Raw genomic sequence first — 23,845 nt, forward strand, 5'->3', positions numbered from 1 at the left:
AAAATATATTTATAATAAATTTAAATATGATAATATACTTTTATTAACTTTATTTAAACAGGTATCGGTGTAGAGATTATTTCGAGGCCTATATACCATGTGCATGGACCACCATATTTCTTCCCAGATATTGGTTCCGGTAGTTTCTGAGAGCGAGTTTTTAGAGTAATTGATCTCCGCACTCCTCTTCGCAATCAATATCAAAACTAATACCGGTTTCGGAAAGTACCAATCGAGACCTTCAATTCGATATCCCACATGACTAATCATCAACGACGCAACAACCAGTATCCGGTCTAGGCCTGCCTTAATAAGCAATTGCAGACACCTCGGTTTTGCGCCGAGGTCCACCAATATGACTACATTCGATGAAAAAAAATTGTACCCCACTTTTGCAAGTATGGGATGCCCCTTTTTCTATAAAAAGTTTTCCTAAAAACCAATATAAATTACTAATATTTCTTCTTCCAAGAAAAATAAAAATACGTAGGCCTACAGTTTTCATATATTTATTATTATATTATACAAAGTGTACATTCTATTCGATATTCTGGTTTAAAAATCAAACTTATTGCGAGAACTCAAGGTAATTATGATTCAATGCACTGCACGCCATCGACTTTACGATCTGCGGAAAAAAGAAAAAGGACGTATTAGAAAAGAATTCTTCAATTGTCTCTAAGAAGAAATGATATAGTATATTTCTCAGTAATTCGATATCAACATCATTTTTATGACGGGAAAAGAAGACTAATTATGTGTGAATATCATCATATAAATTATGCTATATAAGCCAGGCATTTTCATAATACTCGTTAATAAGTACGTTTTAGACTCACCTAAAGTCGAAATTATCAAATTTGCATGCTTCGCGCAACCTTGAAAAATAAATAAAAAAAAGGATAAGTATCGAAACATTCACTTGGTAATGATGTTGAATACAGTTCACTTCAGTAATTGGAAGAATATAATCAAATAACATCATCAACACGGACCAATTAATTTCATCATTAGTACCTGATATTTTTCGTTTGTATATGAACACTAACAGACAAATATACTTAATATAAGGGATTTAGTCATCAAAATACAAACTTATTACTGCTTAAAGGTTTAACATATTTGTCTAAATTTTATTCTGCCTAGCGAATTACTAGAACCTCAAATTAAGAATGTTCATCTCTCCTCGTGATAGATCCCCACTAAATCTATATAAACCCCGATTTTCTAGAAAACCTTTTAAGCAATGTGAACTGCATTCAAATGAATTTCGAAAAGATAAAGACAATTTACCTTGAAACGCAGATGTAGTAAACTTGCACCCACGACAGAATCATTATCGCACTGTCGTCACATTATCGAGCCTGAAATTTGACGAATCTGTTAGTTTTAATGTACCTGAATTTTTTACCTAATTGGAAGTCGTAAATGAATCAGGAATTGGAGAAATCGAATCATATCAAATCATAAACACGGACCAATTAATATCATCATATTTAAAGCAATGCAACACACGAAAAAGAAAGTTTTCACAACTCATTTGCACTGTATTCAAAAATTCTAATTATTTTACTAGATAAAAAATCAAACTAGTCTCAAATATACTAATGAAATAAGGAAATGTAAATTAGGACTTACCATTATTATTTCCCGTCATGCATCGCACGAAATCTATACTTTTCGTCACGACTCTACTAATCTCCCAATAATTTCACGCCTAATGTCCATAAGAGACTGGAAAACTGAAATGAAAGAAATATTTATAAATATATGACAGGATGGAGAAAATATTGAAACTGATGACACGGACTAAGTGCACATGGATGGAGAACAGTATATAGCGTTTTGTAGTAAAGCAGCTATGCTTCTTTTCAAGTAGACTCAAATATATACCTGGACAAAGTAAATAGCTGTGAATCTCACAATTTGTAAAATGTAGAGAAAATTATCTATGTTCTATAAAGCCAAACTGGTTTGGTAGTACGTAACATTGTTTTCAAATGAACTAGGGGAATCCCCGCAATGAAACTACTTCGTAGTTAATATTGCGACTTGTCTATTCGTTCAGTCTTCATAAGGACCTGGACAGTGAAATAGGTGTGTTGTTAGAAATTTGAAGTGAATTTATTTAAAGAGTTATTTAGTTTCAGAAGGTAAGATTATGAGCGAATTAAATCAAACAAAGATAAAATTATAATATTATTGTAATATTAGATGGGTCGTGGACCTCACTGCAGTGAAGAGGAGAGACGACTTGTTCATCAACTCCGGGCTGAAGAGAAAAGTTACAAAGTCATTGCCACAATGGGACGGTCTCAAAATTTCATAATAAATCATCTAGGACGATTGCAGGGGAAATTTGGAATGTTGTTTCCTCAAGAACTGTTCGACGACGATTAGTAAGCGCGAAGCTACCTGGTAGAATTGGGGCAAAGTTTTCTTGCTTACAACTGTAAATCTGAAGACGAGGAAAAACTTTGCACTGAATCGTAGAACCTGGTGCTAATCAGAGGATGAGAATAAATAGCGTAATATTCTCTGGAGCGATAAAACAAAGATAAATTTGTTTGGTAACGATGCTGCGAAATTTCGTGGTGCTAGGAGGAATTTAAGGGGGGTTCTGCAGCCAATTACTGGAAATTATAGTAATATACTATTATTAACTTTATTTGAAGGGATATCGGCATAGAAAGTATTTCGGAGCCTAGGCACCATATAGTGGTAGCCTCTTGATTTTTTTAGATTTTCGGTTTGGCGTTTCTGATAACGGCTTCGTTAAATAAATGATCTTCGACCCCTGGAACTCCCCGCCTTTCCAACAAATGTCAAAGCTAAGACCAACTTTTGGAAGTACTAACATTTGATACCCCCCCCCCCTGTCGATTTGATGAAAAAAATTACACCCCCCTTTTGCATGTATGAGGAGCTCCCCTTAAATTCGACGTAAAAGGATGTAACTCACTGTATTCGTGAGCGTTCACAGTTCCCACCTCTCCACCAAATTTGATGTCAATCGCTGCTACTCTCAGAGAAAAATGCGTGTGATGGACAGACAGAACAGTAAACCGATTTTAATAAGGTTTTGTTTTACACAAAAACTTAAAAATCATCAAGAATAATGGCGGATATTCAGAGTATTAAATGCATTCTAGCTTATTGCATATCACGGAATCGACACATCATTATGATCATTTGAAAATTGCTGTTTTATAAATTAATTAAATTTTCGGGTTCTCTTTGCAGGTTTGTAAAGCCTTTTATTTTTTGTTTTGATGTTGAAAACTAATTTAATTTTTGAGAGGCCATAAAATCATTATTTCAGAACAAAAACGCTAACACCTATTATTTTGTCCAGGGGTGTATATAAATACATATTGATATTGATTTGGGAGAGTATTTCCAGCTTAATTAACTTTTCAAATCCAGTACTACTTCCACATCAAAGGGGAAAGCTGTCAAAAATCCACGTGCACTGTATGTCTAGTGTAATTTAACTCAGCTATAAATCGCCGTTTTTATTATCATTAGAATCAAACGGTAATTAGTTTCATCAAAATCAAATTACAAAATAAAAAAGTTTATGTTGAATGTATATAATAATTACCTCAGCAGTCAACGCAACACTTCCTCAACCAAACTCGATAGGGGAACGCGAACTAGAATAGAAATTATATGATTACTGTGATGCCGATATTGGGAGGTGATTAGTATAACGATATTTCATTCACGTGAAATAAAATAGGACTCTCAAATTCAAATATTGGTTTTTCTAAATGCCTAATTCCTACCTCACATTCTCAAATAATTAAAAATAAAATAGATCAATGCGTTTCATAGTCTGTTAGAGAATGTCAATGATTTTAATGGATAACGGAGCATCATTCTGACCATTATTTATTAGAAGTTAGGCAAGTAGCTTCGCCTATTTACTTACTTCCTTCGTCAGTGCTTAGATACCAGTAGCTACAAGAGAAACCACTTGTCAACTTCCACACATGTCTTACTTCCTTCGTCAGTGCTTAGATACCAGTAGCTACAAGAGAAACCACTTGTCAACTTCCACACATGTCTTACAAGCATTGGAAATGATAACTAATCAGTCTTTATTAACTTTTACGTTAGAAGAAACCATTGCAGTTCCGTATGATGTTGAGTGTCCTGATTTATTTCAAAAATTATATTTCAGATTTTATTTCCGCCTTGTATTTTTATCACGATATGTCAAACGGTAATTTCATTTCATCATAATCTTTTCTACAACGACTCAAAAGGTGTGACGCCCTTACCTGGTGCAAATCGCCATGGTACATTTCCCATTGTGGTATCTGGAAAAGAATTGACTCTTAAGCAAACAGGATAAGATATGATCTCCGTGAATTTAATGATAGATAACTCAGAATCAATGTATCCTCACAAATTTCAGTAATTAGATCCGTAATTTTCAATCATTGTTTAATGTTGGTCAGTAAATTAAAATTAGTTTCATATTCTATTCTTTGCTTAACCCATGAACTGAAGAATCAAACTATGCAGAGTTGATACAATTACCCGACGAACAGGATTTTAAACCAAGAAAAAACTTGAGACATACCTTGATCCAACAAGTCGCAATTGACCAGTTATCAACTTCTTCCAAGCGAATGAGGGCTGAACAATCTGAAAAGAATTAGAAGTGTTGTCTAGTTAGTAAAGAGTGAAACATATATATCACATTCAACTAATTAATATTCAATACTCATAAATTTAATTTTACTTCAACCTTCTTTCAGGAATTAGATCCGTTTTTATAATCATCGTAGATGCCACTGTGTTCACCACAAAATACATATTGATATTAGCATTAAACTGAAGAATTGAATATTTTTTTCTCAAACTTATTCCATTGAAATTTAGACACCAAACAGATATCCAACAGTTGAATTTAACAGAACATAATTAAATGAATTCAATCTGTAGGCCACTTTCAATGAAACTAGTTATTACTTTCAAATTCCACGGAGTTTGTGTGCTATTTTTTTCAACTTTTTACTTATGTTATTTAAATTAATCCAACAACTAATTATCCTCACCTTTATTTAAGGATTTCTTCTGTTCCCAGTGATTACTTTAGATTATCCAAACGCGAAAATCTGAAATTATAATTTCACTTAGATTACCATTGAACCAATTCTATAAGGTTGATTAATGTAATTGGGGTGCGGCAACTTTCCCTTTCTTAGCAGATGCAGAAGTGGATAAACAGGACAAAGTTCGAAACGGATGTTCCTGAATGTAACTTTCATAGGCATTGAAATATAAGTAACAAGTAGAATGTACAAAACATGAGAGAATATGAATGTCTCATTGAATGATGATCAGAGTAACAATTAAATTGATTGAAACGTACACATATACAAATATCTTGTAAAAGCATTTTCCAGATGATAAGGTTAGAAGTTCATTTCATATTTTTCATTAAGTAGCATATATGTATTTTAGAGATGAGTGCAGAATCGCAGAGTAGATGTCCCTAAAATTCGCTCAAAGTCACCTATTTTATATATAACAGTCACCCCGTAAAGACAATTCAAGATTCGCCTTTTGTAAAAATCAACAATAATGAGTCATTCAGATCAATAATATATCAGAACAGATCACTTTAAAATGCAGACCAAAGTAATGATTTGGTGCGATCAGTTGGTCAATCTATTTCGTTGCTTACAGATTAACCACTTCAGAAGTATTCTCCGGCCAAACTTAGCCATCAGGTACAGCAAACTTCATCTAAACGAGACATCCGAACAGTAGATAGTATATTCACATTTCAACAAAAACGCTTATGTGGTATCATTCAAGCGTTTATTAATTGCACTTGATAATAACACGCTATACAAATGCATTGTATTCAAATGTGAATAAATGGTCTAAGTACTATCAAGTACTTTTAATGAAATAGTTTTTTTTTGAAATTAGATCAATCATAAAATTGCTTCACTTTATAATTAGGTTTAATTTTCAAGAGTTTCAAATAGATTTAAATATCAAAAGATTAGATTGGTCGTAAGCAGAATATATGTATTTCCAAGATCTCCAGCAGTACTTAAGCCGCTTTATTTCCATCTGAGTTAGATAAGCATAATGATGTGTACGAGCAATAGCCCATTCGTGCCAAGTAGTATTATTTATAATCATGTTTGTTTGGATTGAATCACAATTTTTTCCGAAAGCAAACAATATCAGATATGAACATAAAATCTCCAAACCAGATTTACTCCGTTTACAGAGAATTCTGTTTCTGTTTACAAACAGCCGCCGCTTAATGAATTAAGGAGAAATCTGGTTAGTTGATAAATCGAGAGAGAAAAAAATGTTTATTGAACAATGAATGTGAAGAATTCACTAAAACAAGTACATATTAAACCAAGTATATTGAATTTTGGAAAAGTAACTCCTTTTTGTTCTGAGAGATATTTGCAGACATCATCGAGTAAATGTGGGAACTTCGATAATTGTATCAAAACTGATCGGAAGTATCATTTTCTTCCAGTATATTACACGCTTAGCATTGTTTTAATAATTTACCCCCAAAATCACCAATTCCTAGTTTTCACGCAATTGCGCCCTTCGTAAGGAGAGTGTCAAGATTTAAGAAATTTTCCGTTGTAACTAATTTCAGTCACAATCTTATAATCGAAATTCAGAGAATTTTTAAAAATCCAAATGGCGGAGTAACACGTTTGACCGGTTCAGCGAATGGTTTTACAAGATATTCAATCGTTTCAACAATCCAACTGTACTCTAAATCATGAAATTACTCCAATGCAACTGTCGATAAAAATTATAAAAGCAAGATTAATATTTAGTCTAGTCACTATTATCCCAGATATGCCTCAAGCTTAGAATTAGTGCGTTAGATATTTCTGAATTACAAAGAATATTTCAGATCAATTAGAAGTTTTCTATAATCAGCAACCATATAATTGGTAGTAAAAGTCATAAGGTTCAGATGACAATTCCAGATGCATAAAAACTGTGGGAGACAATCCTTTTATTGGTATAGTAAACTGAGATTCAAGAAGGCTCCTTCGCCGCATACAAACTGTTCTGATTTAACCAGAGTGGCACCCTTTTACCAGGTGCTTTCTACATTGCAATAATTCATAGTAAAATTGTTGGCATATCTGGGAAATCGAGTCACTTAATTAGGATCTAAAGTATATGTTTTTATTGTGTTGACAAAAAAATTAAAATCACTTTTCTTACCTCCAGCAGCAGTGAATTGCGCAAATTCACCAGTCTCTAGATACTGAGAAGTTCATGGTGGTAGCTTTTCAATGATTTTGTTGTGTAGATTCAACGAATCTATTTCAAGAGTTCTTAGAAGCAGCAACATATTCAGTTAATGTAAACGTTGTCACGTATATTTGTATTCTTCATTTCGTTCATAAAACTGGAAACTAGTCCAAGTATTGTTCCAAGCAAGTTAAGTTAGATTTGATGAATTCCATCTTCGAAAGTAAAATTCAACGTAGATTCTCTTGTAAATATGATGTAATGCGTAACTATTTTCGTTCCTATTTTGTAGAGTTTCTACACAACTAGATCCCTTGTAACGATGTTTAGTGAAATTATTGTTGGGATTATATTTTGTTGATTTTACACATATAGAATCAGTACAGACACAAGGAAGCACATTCCCAACCTCTTGTTTTTATCTAAGCCTGTGATTTGTATGAAACAAGCTTTACAATTGTTTTTGCTTTGAGACACTCCCAGGATTAAGGTGAAATAAAGAATTGATTTTCATGTCGCATCTTAATTAGGTGGAAATTGTATAGCAAATTTATATGTCCAGCAATATTGTCACAAAATATCTAATAACGACAAATTCTAAAAGGGACATTCAGATTGTACGGAATTATTGAACGTGTTTTTATACGATAAATCGCAGAAAACCCTACCAAGTCCAAACCCTATAGAATTTAATTCCACTAAAAATGGAAAAAAAATCAATTGGTAAAAAAAATTCGTTGTAAATAATTAGTTTTTTGAGAGGAATAATTCCTTATCTGTTCCGTGTTTAGCAGTATTGTCATATATAATTAAAAATACATCATTTTGTTACAACAAAATGTTAATCTCTTTTAGCGAGTTGAATTTCTAAATGGAATTGTGTAAAAATTAGGAGCATCTCAATTTCTAACCTCTATTGATGCTATTTAGCAATTAACCACGGAACAAAGGCCTGGCCAATTGCAAATGCAAAACAGTAGAGGATATAAATGTTAGTAAGCAAATATTCGACAAATCCATTCATCCCCTTCAAAAACAAACTTAATTAGGAAAGCGGATATTCCCGAAGAACTATTATAAGCACAAAGGAACGATACATTGACGAAACTACTGGGAAACGAATAATCGTGTCTCGCATATAATAAATATACAGTCGCGGCCAATGAAATGTAGACAAGCTATAAAACTTCAATGAAGCGGTTCTATGGAAACGCAGGTACTGTATTTTGCGGGTAGTAAATTTGTTAGCGAAAAAAGATGCGACCTTGAAGATTTTAAATCAATAATGTGTTTATGGTATGACGAGACAGACAACAGTAAAAAAAAAAAACGGAAAGGATGCCGAATGTGAAAAAAAATGTGTGAAGTTCCAAAGGGAAGATTTTGGTGTTGCGACCGAATCTTTAAGCGTGCGGGAAATTCCGGCTAGGGTAGTCTGCAGCGGGTCTACTGAGCGAAAAGTAGGATCAGGAGCCCACAGAAAGATTTCTGCAAGTGAAGATCGACTCTTAAAGATTAGTCTTAGATACCGCTTCAATACGGTTGAGGAGGTTGGAAAGCATTTTGTTAGACTTGGAGGAACACCAGTTTCTACAAGGACTGTACGACGAAGGCCCCAACAGGCTGAGATATGTGCACACCGGCCCGCTAAGAAACTACGCTTCACCGCTCAAATGAAACAAAATCCCTTGCGTGAACTAAGGAGCAGAAAAGCTGGATGATTGGAAGAATTCGATATTCTCAAATGAACCGAAGTTCAACATTTCTCGTAATGATGGAATGCAGTATATGCGCAGAGACTGGGAAGCGATGAGTGCATTCTACGAACATCAAGGCATCCAGTAAGCAGAATGATTTGGGGATGCTTTTCGTATTACCAAATTGGACGATTGAAGGGATGATTAAGGCTGTTGATTATATAAAAACATCCTGGAAAAAAATTTGGCACCTGTCCTCGAAGAGCATTTTTCGTATGTGGATCAAATGATTTTCCAAGATTATTCTGCTCCTTTTCATCGACTTCAATTGGCAAAAATCATTTTTTTCCTTAATTCTAATTTCATCCTCAACAATAGTCGGCAATTTCAACTGTCTTGCCCTTAATAATTTTTAACAGATAGCGGGACTCGATGTTTCCTATATGTATATCCCGGCTGCAGTCCGGATCTTAACCCAATAGAGAACCTTTGGCGCATAATAAAAATGCAGATAGCGAAAAAGAGGTCGACTAATTTAGAAGAGCTAGACAGAATAACCCAAAAGATTTGGTACGAAGTTATTCCAGCAGAGTCTTGAAAAATTTAATCGTTTCAATTCCACGTCGAATTATGGCGGTTATAAATGCGAGAGGCGGTTCAACAAAATATTGAAAAGTGCATCTAATATGTACCAACATTACCACTTGAAAGATCAAACGTCAAAGCATTTAAAGGAATTTAATACAAGTTTACCTTTTGATAAACAGGTGGAAATCTTTAAGAATTTTTTTTTACATTTTACCTAATTTTGTTGTTTGTAGATAGTCTGTAAATTTTCAGGTAAACAATTTTAAGCGCAATAATGCACGTTTCCGATCTTTGCCTTGCTTCTTAAATGTGGCTAAAAATTTCAGTCATAAAATAATGTAATTTAAATTTTTCAACTTGTTCACATTTCATTGGCCGCGACTGTATTTTCCCAGCGGCAGCACACTCACCATTGGAAGTGTTAATATCCGCTATTTCAGACTTTCGGAAGCCAATGCATCAACGAAATTATTCTTTTTAATTCACGAATATGAATAGTAAAATATCAAAAGTATAACTTGTTTTAAAATGAATAGAAGATCTAGTTTGTAGATGAAGAGGTTTATTTACCCCAGACTAAGCGGAACCGCTTCAGTAGAAAATACGTATAACGGCATAATAGTTTCTACTTAGCAATTTCAGTCCAATGATAAGTAGTCGTTTGTTTCCTTAATAGCGACGATAGTCAAATGAATCAGTATATTATATTGTCCAGTATTCAACACACACACATGATAATGAACGGATCAGAACAAAGTCGGGTAAGTGGTTCTAAAAATGTATACTAAACAAATGCTAACAGAGGTTTTCAATGAGGATTCAATCGGAAGTTACCCTTTTCAGAACAATGGGACACCTTCAGTACTCGTTGAAACACCACCTCTTCATCCTTTTTTTCTTTAGTTGAAGTGCGAATGGAAGCATATCGTTTTCCGTATTGGAAAGTACGCAAGGGGGATAGTTCCTCAAAAGTTCCAATATCTGAAGGCAAAAAATTCCCTCTGTTCGACAAATCTTTATGGACTTATCCACACTTAAGCAATTTAGCTACAGAAAACGTGACAATACCCTCAAGTTGTATCTGTTTCACCCAAACAATCGAATAACTCATTTCGTTGACCATACTCAAAAATCGATTCAGAGATGACCTACAGAGCTCGATAAACAAAAAGTCAAATAAACACGTTATCTTTAAGCGAGGTTCGCAAAAAATCGCTGTTGTGTTAATTGGCAGAGAGAAAACCCAAGCTACCGAATTCAGAGCATCTCCCAGGTAAATAATTTATAATGCAGAATATTTTTATTACAAGTCTATATTATTTTGCTAGGGACATTGAATAGAAACATTGTTTGGAATTCTACATGCGAGAAATTCCAGTGTTCATGATACCTTGACAAGTATTTCTAATGTAAACACTAATAAACCTAATTTTTTATAAATAAAGAACATCCCAAGGAATTCTAGAGAACGCTAATCGACTTTGGACTGTGCAACACAAGTCTTAGCCCGATCGCATAATTCAGATCATTTTCTCGTGGTTGTTTTTCTAAAACTAAATTCAATGATATTTTGAGAAAAGAAAAAAAGAATGAACTTCAAATTTCGCTGTTCATGGTGAGTTATGAATATTATATAGATTATCGATACGATTTTTGTTACACATTGTCAAGCAGACTTATGTAGAGATTAAAATCTTAAATGGAAAGTTGTGCTTTGCTTCAAGCACTTTCTAAACTTCATACGACACTAAAATGTAGAAAACTCAAAAGAAGTTTCTTTTTGTACATCGAAATATGTACTTGGATTATGTCTCATTTTTCAAATACTTAAAATTAATTCTTCTCTTTTAGAATCGTCTCCGTTTATTATTATTTTGGAAATCATTGCCTCCGCCTCTTCTATTTTCATTATTCCATGGTCGATTTCCACCACGTTGATTTGGTCCGCCACCTCCGCCGCCACCTTGATTCGAATTGTCAAATTGATTTGGTTTATCATTTATACCAATATCGAACGGCATGAATCCCTGATCCTAACGATGACAGTAAAGTTGACAAGAAAAATGTTCGATAATAAAGTAAAAAATATGATTATGAAAAGAATTTATATTTTAAACATTGATTTGTTTTCTTTTTTTCGGGGAACGAGTGAATGTAGTTTTCTGTTGAGTCTATCTCCGTAAAAAAGAAACAGTAAAATCTCTCTCAGTTTCGACGTATTCATAATAGTGAGAAACATTTCAGATTCTAATCCTGTAGGAATGGGTAAGTCATTATACTGGGATATACAATAATTTTAGCCATAGCATCAATGGATAATGGGCTCGTTACCATACAGTCCAATATTAGCAACGACAGAGCTGCTAAAACCTAGACTAACCGGATTTATATTTTGAAACATTATTAGTGAGTGAGAATTTATATTATGCATAGTGAAATATCGATATCACGCAAACACTGTAGACATAAGTATGTGAACTAAATATATCCGGTCAAGGGTGTTTTAGTGAAATCAAATATTCACTGATCCAAATTGATAATGTGCACTCAAATTTCATAGACAATTGAAAGTCTTAAAGCGCTACTGGTATGACTAATAATAATCAATAATGCAACGACCCAATTAGGATCTAAGCATTAAAAGCCTTTTGGAGCATTTCGCTTTAAGACAATAGTCAGCATTGTACCCGTCCGGAACTAAGGCCTTGGTTTGACAGTTGGGTGTTATTAGGTACGAAGACGCCCACCCAGTATCACAAATTCGTTTGTCACCTGCGCAGGACCATAGAGAGAAAATCCGAGCTCAGTGAATATTGCGTAGAAAAACGGGGCCCGTGGTGAAAATTATGCGGGTTCCCTTTTTTCACTGAAATTTCTATTGTGGCTCCGGCGAAAATTTCAGGACGTTCCCCTATTATCAGGACTGCACATGTAAACCGCAACTTTGATTTACAACTTAGCTCTCTAATAAATACCAAGCTATCCGTTACCGAAAATACCGCTACCCAAAAACCGGTAGCAGAATCAACTTTCAGCACACGTTATGCAATCGTGCGATCGGTGCTATTCTTATTTCAGCTGCAGTGGACACCTTTCTTTCCTTTACGCCCTCAATTCCATAGATAAAATATGTACGGTTAAATATTATTAGTCTTGAAACTTCCAGATGAATCATGGCATCATATTTTCAACAGGTGATACGCCGTATCGGCCGATCTCAATTTTCGGTTAAATTATTTGATTATTTCCGCACCTATTGGATGGATTGGAGCAAATACCAAATCCTTGCAAGCCATATAATAACCGCAGGGCCAGGTTTGGCTATCAAAATATCAATTGCTATTTTTTTTATCGTGGCGGCTTCCACATGATAAGTGCCATCAACATATTTGATGCTGCACTTCTGTACCATTTGACATATTTTTCAGGAAGTGGTCGATGTTTTTCCACAAAAATTGCGAAAAGCAATGAGGGAGCCTGCTTTCCATACCATTATCAATGCTTATTAAATTGTTCCACGAAGCCGAGTCGTAGGATAATAGTTACTCGTCAATTTCAAACAGAGAATCTCTCAAATCCAATAGTCATCATAATCTTAAAATTATAAGTAATTTGCAAACCGATTCGTCATGCCAAGCATTCGTTAAATTCGTTAAACATTGTGTTAGTTGTGGCGGTGTAGATGCATTCTCAAGGGTAAGCACTCTCCATACCGCTTATGTCACTTTTACATCAATTGCGATAAAACTATATATGTTCTGCATAATGTGTTGGACTTGTTCCACTAGCAACTAAAAATTAAAAAAAAAATACTTTGCCATAAATCTTAAAAAGAATTTTTGTTGGCGAAGACTAAGTTCCCAAATATATATCGCGGGGATTAACTATTGTTAGATCAATATTTTTCAGTTCTCGCCTAACTCGGTATGTGGGGGACTACCTATTATGAGGCACTCTCGCTATGATCCGTAGAACGCTTAGGTAGTTGCGTGCGGCCCGACATAGCGATCACCTGGGCGATATATAAATATATACGCCCCAATAGTAGCACTAGAACTTCCACCCTCCACCCCCTGATCTATTGTTAAATCAGTTATATTCAATGTTTGGGACATTTAATTTCAGCCCATCTGAAAACGCATGCTCTACAGCATCCCCCGCCGATCAGTTGAAAACGCCATTTTCGTCGCCAAGCAATTATTTTGCAGGATCTACGCCCTGATGAAGGGAAGAAATTGTTCCCGAAATGCTAGTTTATTCAGAATAAGAAATAATTGCCTGGCGACGAAAAACGATGTTCGCAATTACGTTTATTTTCGTTGGAAGCGTCGGAAAATACACACAAGTAATGATTAAGTCGACAAACGAACAAAATTCTATTCGAAAAGACTTTTTTCATTTCAAATGTGAAGAGTAGACGATGATTTTCTATTGCAACGAACTCAATTTAACAAGAGGATTGTGCTTCTCAATCCTCTATTACTTTATATAGAACACACTTAAATAGGACTCGGTGGCATGCTGCCCAGCCTCAAGGTGAACAATGTTCTTTTGCAGTCACTAGGCCGTCTTTGGGCGAACCGAGGTAGTAACCAAACCTCAAAAGTCTTTCACGGTCGAGGAATCTGATGTTTTCCTACCCCATTGAAGAAATTGTCAGTTCATCAGTGTGACTTGCCGAACGCTCGACGTTCGACAGAACTTACACAAGCTGACAAACACTGAAGCTTCTGTCTCCTATGCCAGAGCACGGGAGGTGTTCGCAGCTTTCTCACTGATGGGCGCTAGCATAAATTTTCACACCTCCATAGCTCCTGCGGAGAAGGAAGGGAAACTCTCATGCACTTCCTCTGCGATTGCCCGGCTCTGGCTCGAGTCAGGCTGCGGACACTGGGTAAACCATTCTTTGGGAACCTCAGTGACATTTCTAGCTACAGGGTCGGAGAGCTGCTTTCCTTCGTGAATGCTACGGGCAGGCTCTGAAGATCCGAGCCAGCTGGACTTTGCTTCCCTGTTCCTATAACAGTCACGGTCTTAAGAGTTTGTGGCATCAAAACGGCGCACCAACGCGCTAATTGGGCTCCTCGGAGCGGCCACTGATACCTACCTACCCCCCCCATAGCTCCAATGCTCACAAATTCGTAACAATATGCTTTGCATTTACTATGCTCACCCTTATGCGAATAAAAGAATTAATTTACCCTTTCAATAGTTCGTAACTGCCCGACTTGGGAAGTTTTTAAACAAATTCTATAAAGCGTCCTTCCTCGACGACTGAATTACCGTGCCTCTATTTTCGTCGCGAGTAAACTCAAGCATAGACTTCTCAGGAGACCACAGGTATAACATCGACTACAAAGCAGAATACTTAATCGTGACTCTTAAGAAATTTCAGAGCTAGAAAGGAAATCTATATTTCCGTTCCTTTTAAATATGATATTGCTTTTCTGTTTCCAGTTTGTCCTCTCTCATAAAGCTGAACCAACGTCTTACTAATTGTACCATTTTGTACAGCACTTCGGTGCGTATAAAATTCAATATTCAAGTTTCAAATATTCCAGATGATAATTAACACTGAGTACGTCCCTACATCGACAAATTCACCTCTTAACCATGCTTAAAAACATCAAAGAAAGTAATATATTCCTAATTACCTATGTCGTAAATATTTAAGTAAAAAGGCAGTGAGAAGAGATTTTACTGTTCTTTTGCTAAGAACTAATGCTTATTGAGGTATAGAACACGAAAAGTACAACTGAAAAAGACAATGCAATAGCACAAAAGTCTGGCCAGGACTCCTGCGCAATTGATAATTCATCATCACTTTCAATTGTACTGATAATTTGCAAAAATTTTCAAAACGACTTTGATTGTAAATTCACTTGGTACTTCGTCTGGTAGTATGAAAATAGATTTTTTTTTGTTCGAATTGGAATCTAAATAGTCTCACAGATCAGTTAAAACTATTTAGCACCATTTTATGGGCTATAATAACGATATATGAAATCATATATGGGTTCAATCACCACAAGATTTTCATCTGTAAATTGATAGAATTTTTGCAACTTAGATCTTCAGAGATTTCGCTCCGTAAAAAAATATGCAACTAATGATGCTGTAAATATCGCATAGCAGTATAATCAATCAATGTTTCGTGATCAGAAAGCGATCGAGGTCTGTGGGAAGATTACAAACAAAACGACTTACCTGATTTCCTGCTCCCCCCATATTATTATCACCACCTATTAAACCAAAGATAATGTTAGTCCTCTGCTTTTGCTAATTCCACTTTATAAAAACTACCTCCGAAGTTACGATTCATGTTGCCTCCAAAGTTATTGCGGTTTCCCATATTGCCAGGTCCCATTTGATTACCACTGTTCATATCATTTCCTTGGTTCATTTCCTGCTGATCTAAGAGAGAATTCAGCTGTTGAGCTTGCATGAAGAGGGTGTTTTCTTGTTGCCTTCGGCGCATTTCCTCGTCTTGCCGATTCATGCGCATTTGCATCTGTTCCTCTTGTCGGCGTAACTGTTCCTCTTCACGTATCCTTTGCTCATCTCGTTGCCTCTCCTTCATTTCCCATTCCATCTTCTGACGATCACGATCTTGTTCGCGTTGTCTCAATTCTAAATATAGAAAAATCCGTCTTAGTCCATCTGTATGTGTAAAGTAACAATTAAAACTTACGTTCCCTAAGCAGTTCTGTCTCGTGTTCATAACGTGCATATTCCATTTGAGCTTCTAGCTTATCTTCTTCAATTTCTAATTCGCGCTTCAAAGCCTCGTGTTTCTGTTTGAACAATTCATGCAATTGCTTCCAGCGCGTACCAAATTCATGTTCAAAAGATCCGGGCTCTGCAAAGCGTGGACCAATTTGCCGAGATTTGAAAAATTCTTGGGTTTTCTTGTTCATTGATTTATCGGGCAAGCCGTCTGTGTCATCATTTATCTCAAACGGTTCGACAACACATGGACGTAGCGAACTTGTAAGGAAGAAACATTTGTCAGCGCAAAAGCGTAGTGCCGCCATAGCACCAGCCTTTCGAGCGTATTCAACAATACCTTCACCTGTTGATTTTCCACGATCATCAACAATGATCACTGCCCTTTCCACTGGTCCGAACACCTCGAATGCTTTGAACAGCAGTTCATTAGAGACGAACGGTGTTAGGTTTTTCACCCTTAAAATTGTTGCGTTCGGGGCAAAACGCACCCTCAAAGCACGATTCTTCCGCAAGAAGCCATCCAATTCACGTTTGGCTCGTTCGGCGTTCGCGTGGTAATCAACTTTCAAGAAAGCAAAATTCTTCTCAGCATTCAAAAACACCTCACTTATTTCGCCGAATGGTTTGAATAGCTCACGAAGTTCTTCTTCATTAATATCATTTGTCAAATTTCCAATGTATAGACGGTTTCTTCCCGAGAATTTCGTTTCCTCAGCTTCAATGGGCTGAAGTTCATGTGTGGGACCTTGAATCTGTTTTATCTTATGTATAATCATGTAATCATCTCCTCGGCGACCACCTCCACCACCACGGCCTCCTCTGTCATCCATGCGGTCACGATCACGTCGTCCACCTTGGTTGTCGCCACGTCCTTGGTTGTCACCACGTCCTTGGTTGTCACCACGTCCTCCTTGATTATTATCACCACCAACTCCAACACCATCTCCTCCAGGTCCTTTATTATCGCCCTGCGTAAAATTTCATGTTTAAATGTTTTATTCAAATTCTAGGCTTATGTAATCAGTGAGAGCTTAAACGACGAAAAGTGGATATGAACCATCAAATATTTATGGCGACGAAATCAAATTACTTATTTTAACTTTAGACTTCCAAGTCAAATATCTTGTTCACAATCATGGACTAGAAACTTATGATCCAACGTTCAATGGCGAACAAAAGTCCTCATAAAAACTGAATTTAAGCCGGAGGCATTTGCACTCTTGTAAGAATTTAATAACATAAAATATAGGAAGATGCATACATTAATTGCATAAACTGAAGATTATGTGCAACGCCGTGATTTGCATATTTTGTCATGGAAATCTTACAATTAAATGCCACATACTTCTGCCTTAAATTCAATTTTTATGAATGGAAGCGATGGAACTAATGCAAGTGACATTAATAATAGCACTTGCAACTCAAATAGTGCCTTCCACAGTTCTCAAAATTAATTCATTCAAATTAATTAATTTCTGTGCAAATCTACTGCAATCTAAGACTTTGAATGTCAGTATCACACTACTAAAGTGAATAATGAATAGAATAGAAATGCCATGCAGCTGGGATTGGAGCAAACAGATTTATTAGGAGAGGAAATAAACCTTTTCAACTATGGAACGCACGGAATGCAGTTCAGATTTCAGGCTGCCCAAACACTTTTATTTCATTGTTAATAACCCTAAGCCCTAACCCAAGTTTTGAAATTGTTTTGCACATTTTTAAGTTAATGTTGTAGCAGCACTGGCTAATCTAATGATTTAACAACAAAAACAACTGTTTCCTGCCCACTTATGGCAAATGATGTGGTAAAAGTGCATATTGTAACATATGCAAGTCGAGCAATACGGAGGAAACTGGTTAGTTGGTGGTTGGTCTACTTTTTTGTAACTATACTACTACACTATAAGAACAGCCAATAAAAAATATAAAGGGCTATGATGTATTCAAAAAATAAATAGAAAAAACACCGGAAAATTTTTGGGACACATGGAACCCAAACAGATCAAGACGGAAATTGTAGCTTGGAAGGGAAGGAGATATCACGCAGATTAAAGAGAAATAAGTCGGCTGTGCGATCTTAACCTAAATTTGATGTACAGACAGGAAAAGGAGGAGAAAAAGGAAGCGACAAAAAAAATTAGAATAGATCGCGATTGTAGGGAAATCGGTTCAAAACTGCTCCACAAATTAAAAGAGAGCTAAAGGAATCGACCTCATGGAAGTTGAAGCTGCGAACAATGCAGCGTTGCCTAAATAAGCTTAGACTTCCTTCCTGAAAGCCTGTCAAAAAGCCTCTTCTAAACAAAGGTCATGGAGAAAGGACAACTCGATGGGACTAAAAAGAGACGAAACTGGAGCTTGAACGACTGGAAAGTCATTTTTTTTCTATTAGTTCAAATTTATAACTCTAGCTCGCCGAGAAAGGGAGAGCAACATAGCGTATGCATGTTATCAACCGTAAAACATTCTCTGTATGTCATGGGCCGGGGGTGCATAATAGAACACGGACCTGGGGAAATACTGATGCAGACAGCCAAGTAAACGCGTCCAAAAAGAAATTCTACAAGATGGTTTGATTCCTACCACTGAAGGGTTAAGAGGTCAGATCGACAATGTCATTTTTTCAGGAGGACTCAGCCTCATTGACTAACAATGGCCCTCTATTTTCCTTTCCACAAATGGTGAATTTTAAAGATTTGGGGGTAGAACTTTTACCCCGGCTCGCGAACAGTCCAAACACCAACCCGACCGAGAACGTGTGGGGAATAATCTCTTCGAAATTGCGGAAGAAAAAGCCAACAACTCTTGAAGAATTGAAACATGAAATTGAAAAGGTGGGATATAAGGATTTTTCCTCTGATATCCTAGATTCGCTTTACGAATCGATGTCATAGCGGTAGGGAGCTGTGATTAACGCTAAAGGAAGCACAACTCGACTTTAATTTTTCTATATTTTAATTTAATAAAAGCAAATTGTTTTCAAAATTTGTCGACTTACCGAAAGGTTCAAGTAAAATATAAATAAATACAAGGTGCGCACGAATTTTAAGGACATACATATATGGCTTTAACTTCCCGAAACCATTATTTTTCTTTTTCAGTATTTCAAATAAGACATGGATGACTACAATTCAAGAAATGAAGAGACAGGCAGTTATCGTCGCTATATGTGCAAATGACACCGATTTAAAAAATCTCTAATTTTCTTGTGCGCTTGTACATTCGTTCATAAGGTTCGCTGTGACTTGGAAGCGTAAGATAGCGATCCAGAACCTGTTTCAAAACATAAACAAGTCGGAAAACCGGAAGCCTGACACTTCTAGTATAAAAGGTTTTGTATTTTCTATTTGAGAAGCATAACGCAGTTCTCCATTGGCTGACAGCATTGACTCAAGATATGATATTTAAATTGCTTAGTGCTGTCAGCTTCTCAATAGCCTGCCCAGAACTGAGCGAATTGATCAGCCAATGGAGAACTGCGTTTTGAAATTGCTTCACACTTAATGCGACCAGGATGAAGTGGCATTCCACAACTGGTGCTCTCCGTGAAATCTAAAATTTACCGCAATATCATCCGCCTGGCGCTCTCTATTGTTCTAAGTGCTGGCCGACTATAAAATACAATGAAAAACGTCTTAAAATAATGGACGAAGTTGTTGCATTGCACTGGTGGCGTGACACGTTTTGATCACGTCCGAAATGAGGATACGTTTCCGATGGTATGGTCACATAAATCGCGCTGGGAATTCACTTGTCAATATTGGTCTGAACATCGAAGTCAACGGTAAGTGACCAAAACGCCGGCCGTGGCTCGATACGCTTGATGGGAATTTAAAAGCCTCGCGAATACATCCAGATCACGGGTTTGATAACATAAAATGGCGAAACCGATCACGACGAGCCAATCCCGCTTGTGAATAGGACAAAGGCTGAAGAAAAAGATGTGAGGAACGGCGAGTGCATGGCTTCGTGTCATAGTTAAAAATTCCATTGCCCGCTAGTTTGAAAGCGATTTAGATAAATCAGTTGATGGAAAGCACTGTATTGACAATAGTCAACCTCATATGCTTCACACTCTGAGGTTAATATTATTAGCAAATGCGAAGAATTTAACCTACAACAGATATAACAAGTCGGGAAACCGGAAGCTTGACGCTTCAGGTACGAAAGGTTTTGTGTATTCCTTAGTACGTAGCACGTAATATATGCATATATTATGTGGGAATATCCACTTTCGGATGATATTGACATTTATTGTCTTGAATTTGCGAAGAAGCGACATCTTTGACGTATTATAACTTTGTTAGTAATAGTGCGATTTCCACCAAACTTGGTAAGATCATGCTCTATGTTATACCCTATATTGTTGCGAAATTTCGTGGTCCTAGCGTGAATTTAAGGGGGGTTCTGCAGCGAATTACTAAAAATTATAGTAATATACTATTATTAACTTTATTTATGCAGATATCAGTGTGGAAGGTATTTCGGAGCCCAGGCACCATATAGTGGCAGCCTCCTGATTTTTTTCAGATTTTTCGGTTGGGTAGTTTCTGAGAATGGCCCCCGTAAAGGAATGGTCACTTTCAACCACCCGCACTCCCCACCCTTCCAATAAATGTAAAAACTAAGACCAGCTTCAAAAAGTACTGACTGAGACCTTTAATTTGATACCCCACATGACTATATTTGATGAAAAAAAAAATTTACACCCCCCTTTTGCATGTATGGGGACCCCCCTTTAAATTCGTTGTAAAAGGATGTAATTCATTGTATGCGTGAGCGTTCACAGTTCCCAGCTTTCCACCAAATTTGGTGTCAATCGCTGCAACCGTCTCCGAGAAAAATGCGTGTGACGGACAGACAGACAGACAGTAAACCGATTTTAATAAGGTTTTGTGTTTACATAAAACCTTAAAAATGGGCTGCGGAGAAGTAAATTCTTCATGAATGGAATTTTAATATTTCACGCGAATGGCATTTATTCCCGTTAATTATTACGTCAGCAGTTTATTTGTATGGCTTAGGATGAGGTAAATTCGCAGGAAATTGATAAGTTTGAATTGCTATAACTTTGACGCCAATAGTCGGATTGCCATAAAATGTGGCGTATTTACGCACGAGACGAAATTTTTCAGTCAATTTCAAAAAGTTGGTTATACACTATTAGTGAATTTATTGGGGCAGATATCGGAATGGGACATATTTAGAGGCCTAGATTTCATCTAAGCGCATCATCCGGTTGGGCAGGTTCCGAATATGAGTTCTGTATCACTTTAGGTGCGTACATTTTGACTTCTTACTCGCGCACTTTGCAATTCACGCCAAAACTTATGTCAGTTTCGAAAAGTACTAATCGACCTTTTATTTGCTACCCTACACGACTATATCTGATGAAATTTTTTTTTTAAATCCCCCTTTCCATGTATGGGGAGCCCCCTTTAAACTTCACCTAAATTCATATCACTCACTGTATCCGTGGGATTTCATAGTTCCCATCTATCCACCAAATTTCGTTCGGATCGGTTTAGCAGTTTTGCAGAAAAGTGCGTGGCAGACATTGAATTGATTTTAATAAGGTTTTGTTTTACACAAAACCTTAAAAACACGAGGAACGTTCTGAAACTCAAATCTACGGAATTTATTCAAGTGCAAGCGATCATTGACGAGGACCCTTCAAAATTAGTCTTATCCATCCAGCCGATCATGAGGGTCTCCGGTATGAATTCTACGTTATGCACAGTTTACGTCGGAGCAAGTGCGAGAACAGCGAGTTATCCGATCAAAACGCCTTCTAAACATCCTGATGCGCCTGAAATGCTGTTTGGCACTAAATCTCTATACAATTTTCTCCATTTTTTACGTCTGCTCCACACCTTTATTAACTGCCACAAATTCTAACCAACCTCCCTCCAAATTTTGGCTTGATTTCGAGAACTAGACATCGGCCCCACATGTTTGCAAATGCATTAGTGTTTTCTGCGCAGACAGGCATGACTTTTCTTTAGATCAGTGGCAAGCCCTTGTAAACCTACACAAGCCAAGCTCTATCCACGCTTGCGATGGCTTGTTATATTTACATTTAAAACTAAAAATTGTAGTTTGGAGCAAGTTACCCCCTGTATACCAATATTGATTCCGTATTTGATCCAGTTGAGCTCTCACAATGGCTAGAAAGGTATCTACTATCTTTTTATGGAGTTAGTTATGTGAAAGGGAGGTCCAGTTGATGGCACTCGCCTGAGAAACTGACACTTGAAGACGGCGACTAGCCACTAACAGACACGGAATGCCGTAGTCGTTGCTGACAATTGAGAATCAGAAGATTCACAACCAACTGAATCGTAAATCATTGCGAGTGCTCAAGCAGCGTTCAAATCTCACAATTTGTGTTTAGATCTCTCAGAAACATGAATCAGTGGGGGTTCCCATATAAACAAATTGATTTATTAACCTGTGATCACGATACATACTTTTTGCTTCCTTGATCCCCTTTTCTACAAAAACCATAAATCCAAACCCACTAGACTTAGTTGAAAAGGGCAAACATTCTAATGAAAAATATACAAGCTTTAACTGCAAATGACGCAGGCCCATGTGGCGTGTCACTTGAAAAAAAAACATGGCGCGAAATAGGAAACTCGATCCCCCGAACCTGCACAGCTAATTGAAACTGGATCCGGCTATAAACCATATTCACATACTTCATACATATAACCTCTGCTAACCGGAAAAGAAAACTAAACCTGCCCTCCTTGCTTAGCTAATCAATCAGAAAAAAACAAAGTTGATTCATTTTCATTCTCAACAAATCCGAGCCATTTTATAATGCGAAAACTATGGAGTTTCCACGAAAATATGACGCGCATTCAAGAAAAGTAGATGTCACCAAAGTCGGCCAAATGAGGGCAACGACTCAGACGAAATACGTGATCCCCCCACCTTAAAAACACTCGGCTTTTGTCGAATTCAGAAACTAGATCTTACTTCATTGTAGAAAACGTGTTACCACACTCCTGCTTAGAATAAGTATCAATCACTTCGCCCATCACGTTCCCCGTTGGCCGACATTTTCTTCATCCACCTTCCACATGCACGCCATCATTATTCACCTACTTATCGATTACAAGTCGCCATTTTGTACTATCGCTAGGAAGAAAATTACCTCTTGCTTCACCATCCTATTGCGATTTTGGCCTCCGAGGCCACCAGGACCGCCACGCTGAAAACGATTCCTTCCTCCTCTAATACCATCACGGTTTCCCATGCCGCCTCCTTGATTTCCACCAGGACCTCCGCCGCCGCCACCACCTCCACCGAAACGTGGCTTTTTCTCTGGAACGCCATCCTCGGCGGCCATCGCCGGTCCAGAATTCTGATTTTGGTTCTGGTTTTGATTTTTCGGATTTCTTTGTGGCAGCGGAGTGCCGTTTAATTCAGTTTTTACAGCACCCTCCATTTTCATTAGACGGCCTTTTTATTTCTCACTTCTACTTCACAATTATTATTTCACTTAATAGAGCGCTGCAATCCACGACCGAACTGTATAACGTCACGTA

The 23,845-nt window shown here is 36.9% G+C and overlaps 1 protein-coding gene and 2 non-coding genes across 5 annotated transcripts; all 3 read right to left on the bottom strand.

The window, feature by feature from the left end:
• Nucleotides 1-493: 493 nt before the first annotated feature.
• Nucleotides 494-23,845, bottom strand: LOC119660617 (hrp65 protein-like). 3 transcript variants are annotated; one of them, XM_038069318.1, is made up of 14 exons: nt 23,452-23,845; nt 16,249-17,254; nt 15,861-16,187; nt 15,765-15,799; nt 7,243-11,590; nt 5,070-5,129; nt 4,592-4,656; nt 4,287-4,325; nt 3,935-4,033; nt 3,605-3,656; nt 1,639-1,742; nt 1,294-1,364; nt 840-878; nt 494-628 (listed from the first exon to the last, which is right to left on the bottom strand). In XM_038069318.1, exons 1-5 carry the CDS (start codon nt 23,749-23,751, stop codon nt 11,405-11,407), a joined length of 1,854 nt encoding a protein of 617 aa, XP_037925246.1. In that variant the 5' UTR covers nt 23,752-23,845; the 3' UTR covers nt 494-628; nt 840-878; nt 1,294-1,364; nt 1,639-1,742; nt 3,605-3,656; nt 3,935-4,033; nt 4,287-4,325; nt 4,592-4,656; nt 5,070-5,129; nt 7,243-11,404. The 3 variants fall into 3 exon arrangements, with proteins under 3 accessions (XP_037925246.1, XP_037925245.1, XP_037925247.1); XM_038069317.1 differs by lacking the exon at nt 3,935-4,033; XM_038069319.1 differs by lacking the exons at nt 3,935-4,033; nt 7,243-11,590.
• LOC119660630 lies at nt 946-1,014 on the bottom strand. The gene has a single exon (XR_005250463.1). It is a non-coding gene; the product is annotated as a small nucleolar RNA U18 (small nucleolar RNA).
• Nucleotides 1,429-1,497, bottom strand: LOC119660631. The gene has a single exon (XR_005250464.1). It is a non-coding gene; the product is annotated as a small nucleolar RNA U18 (small nucleolar RNA).

Source organism: Hermetia illucens, chromosome 6, assembly GCF_905115235.1.
Source record: "Hermetia illucens chromosome 6, iHerIll2.2.curated.20191125, whole genome shotgun sequence".
Lineage (NCBI taxonomy): Eukaryota > Metazoa > Arthropoda > Insecta > Diptera > Stratiomyidae > Hermetia > Hermetia illucens.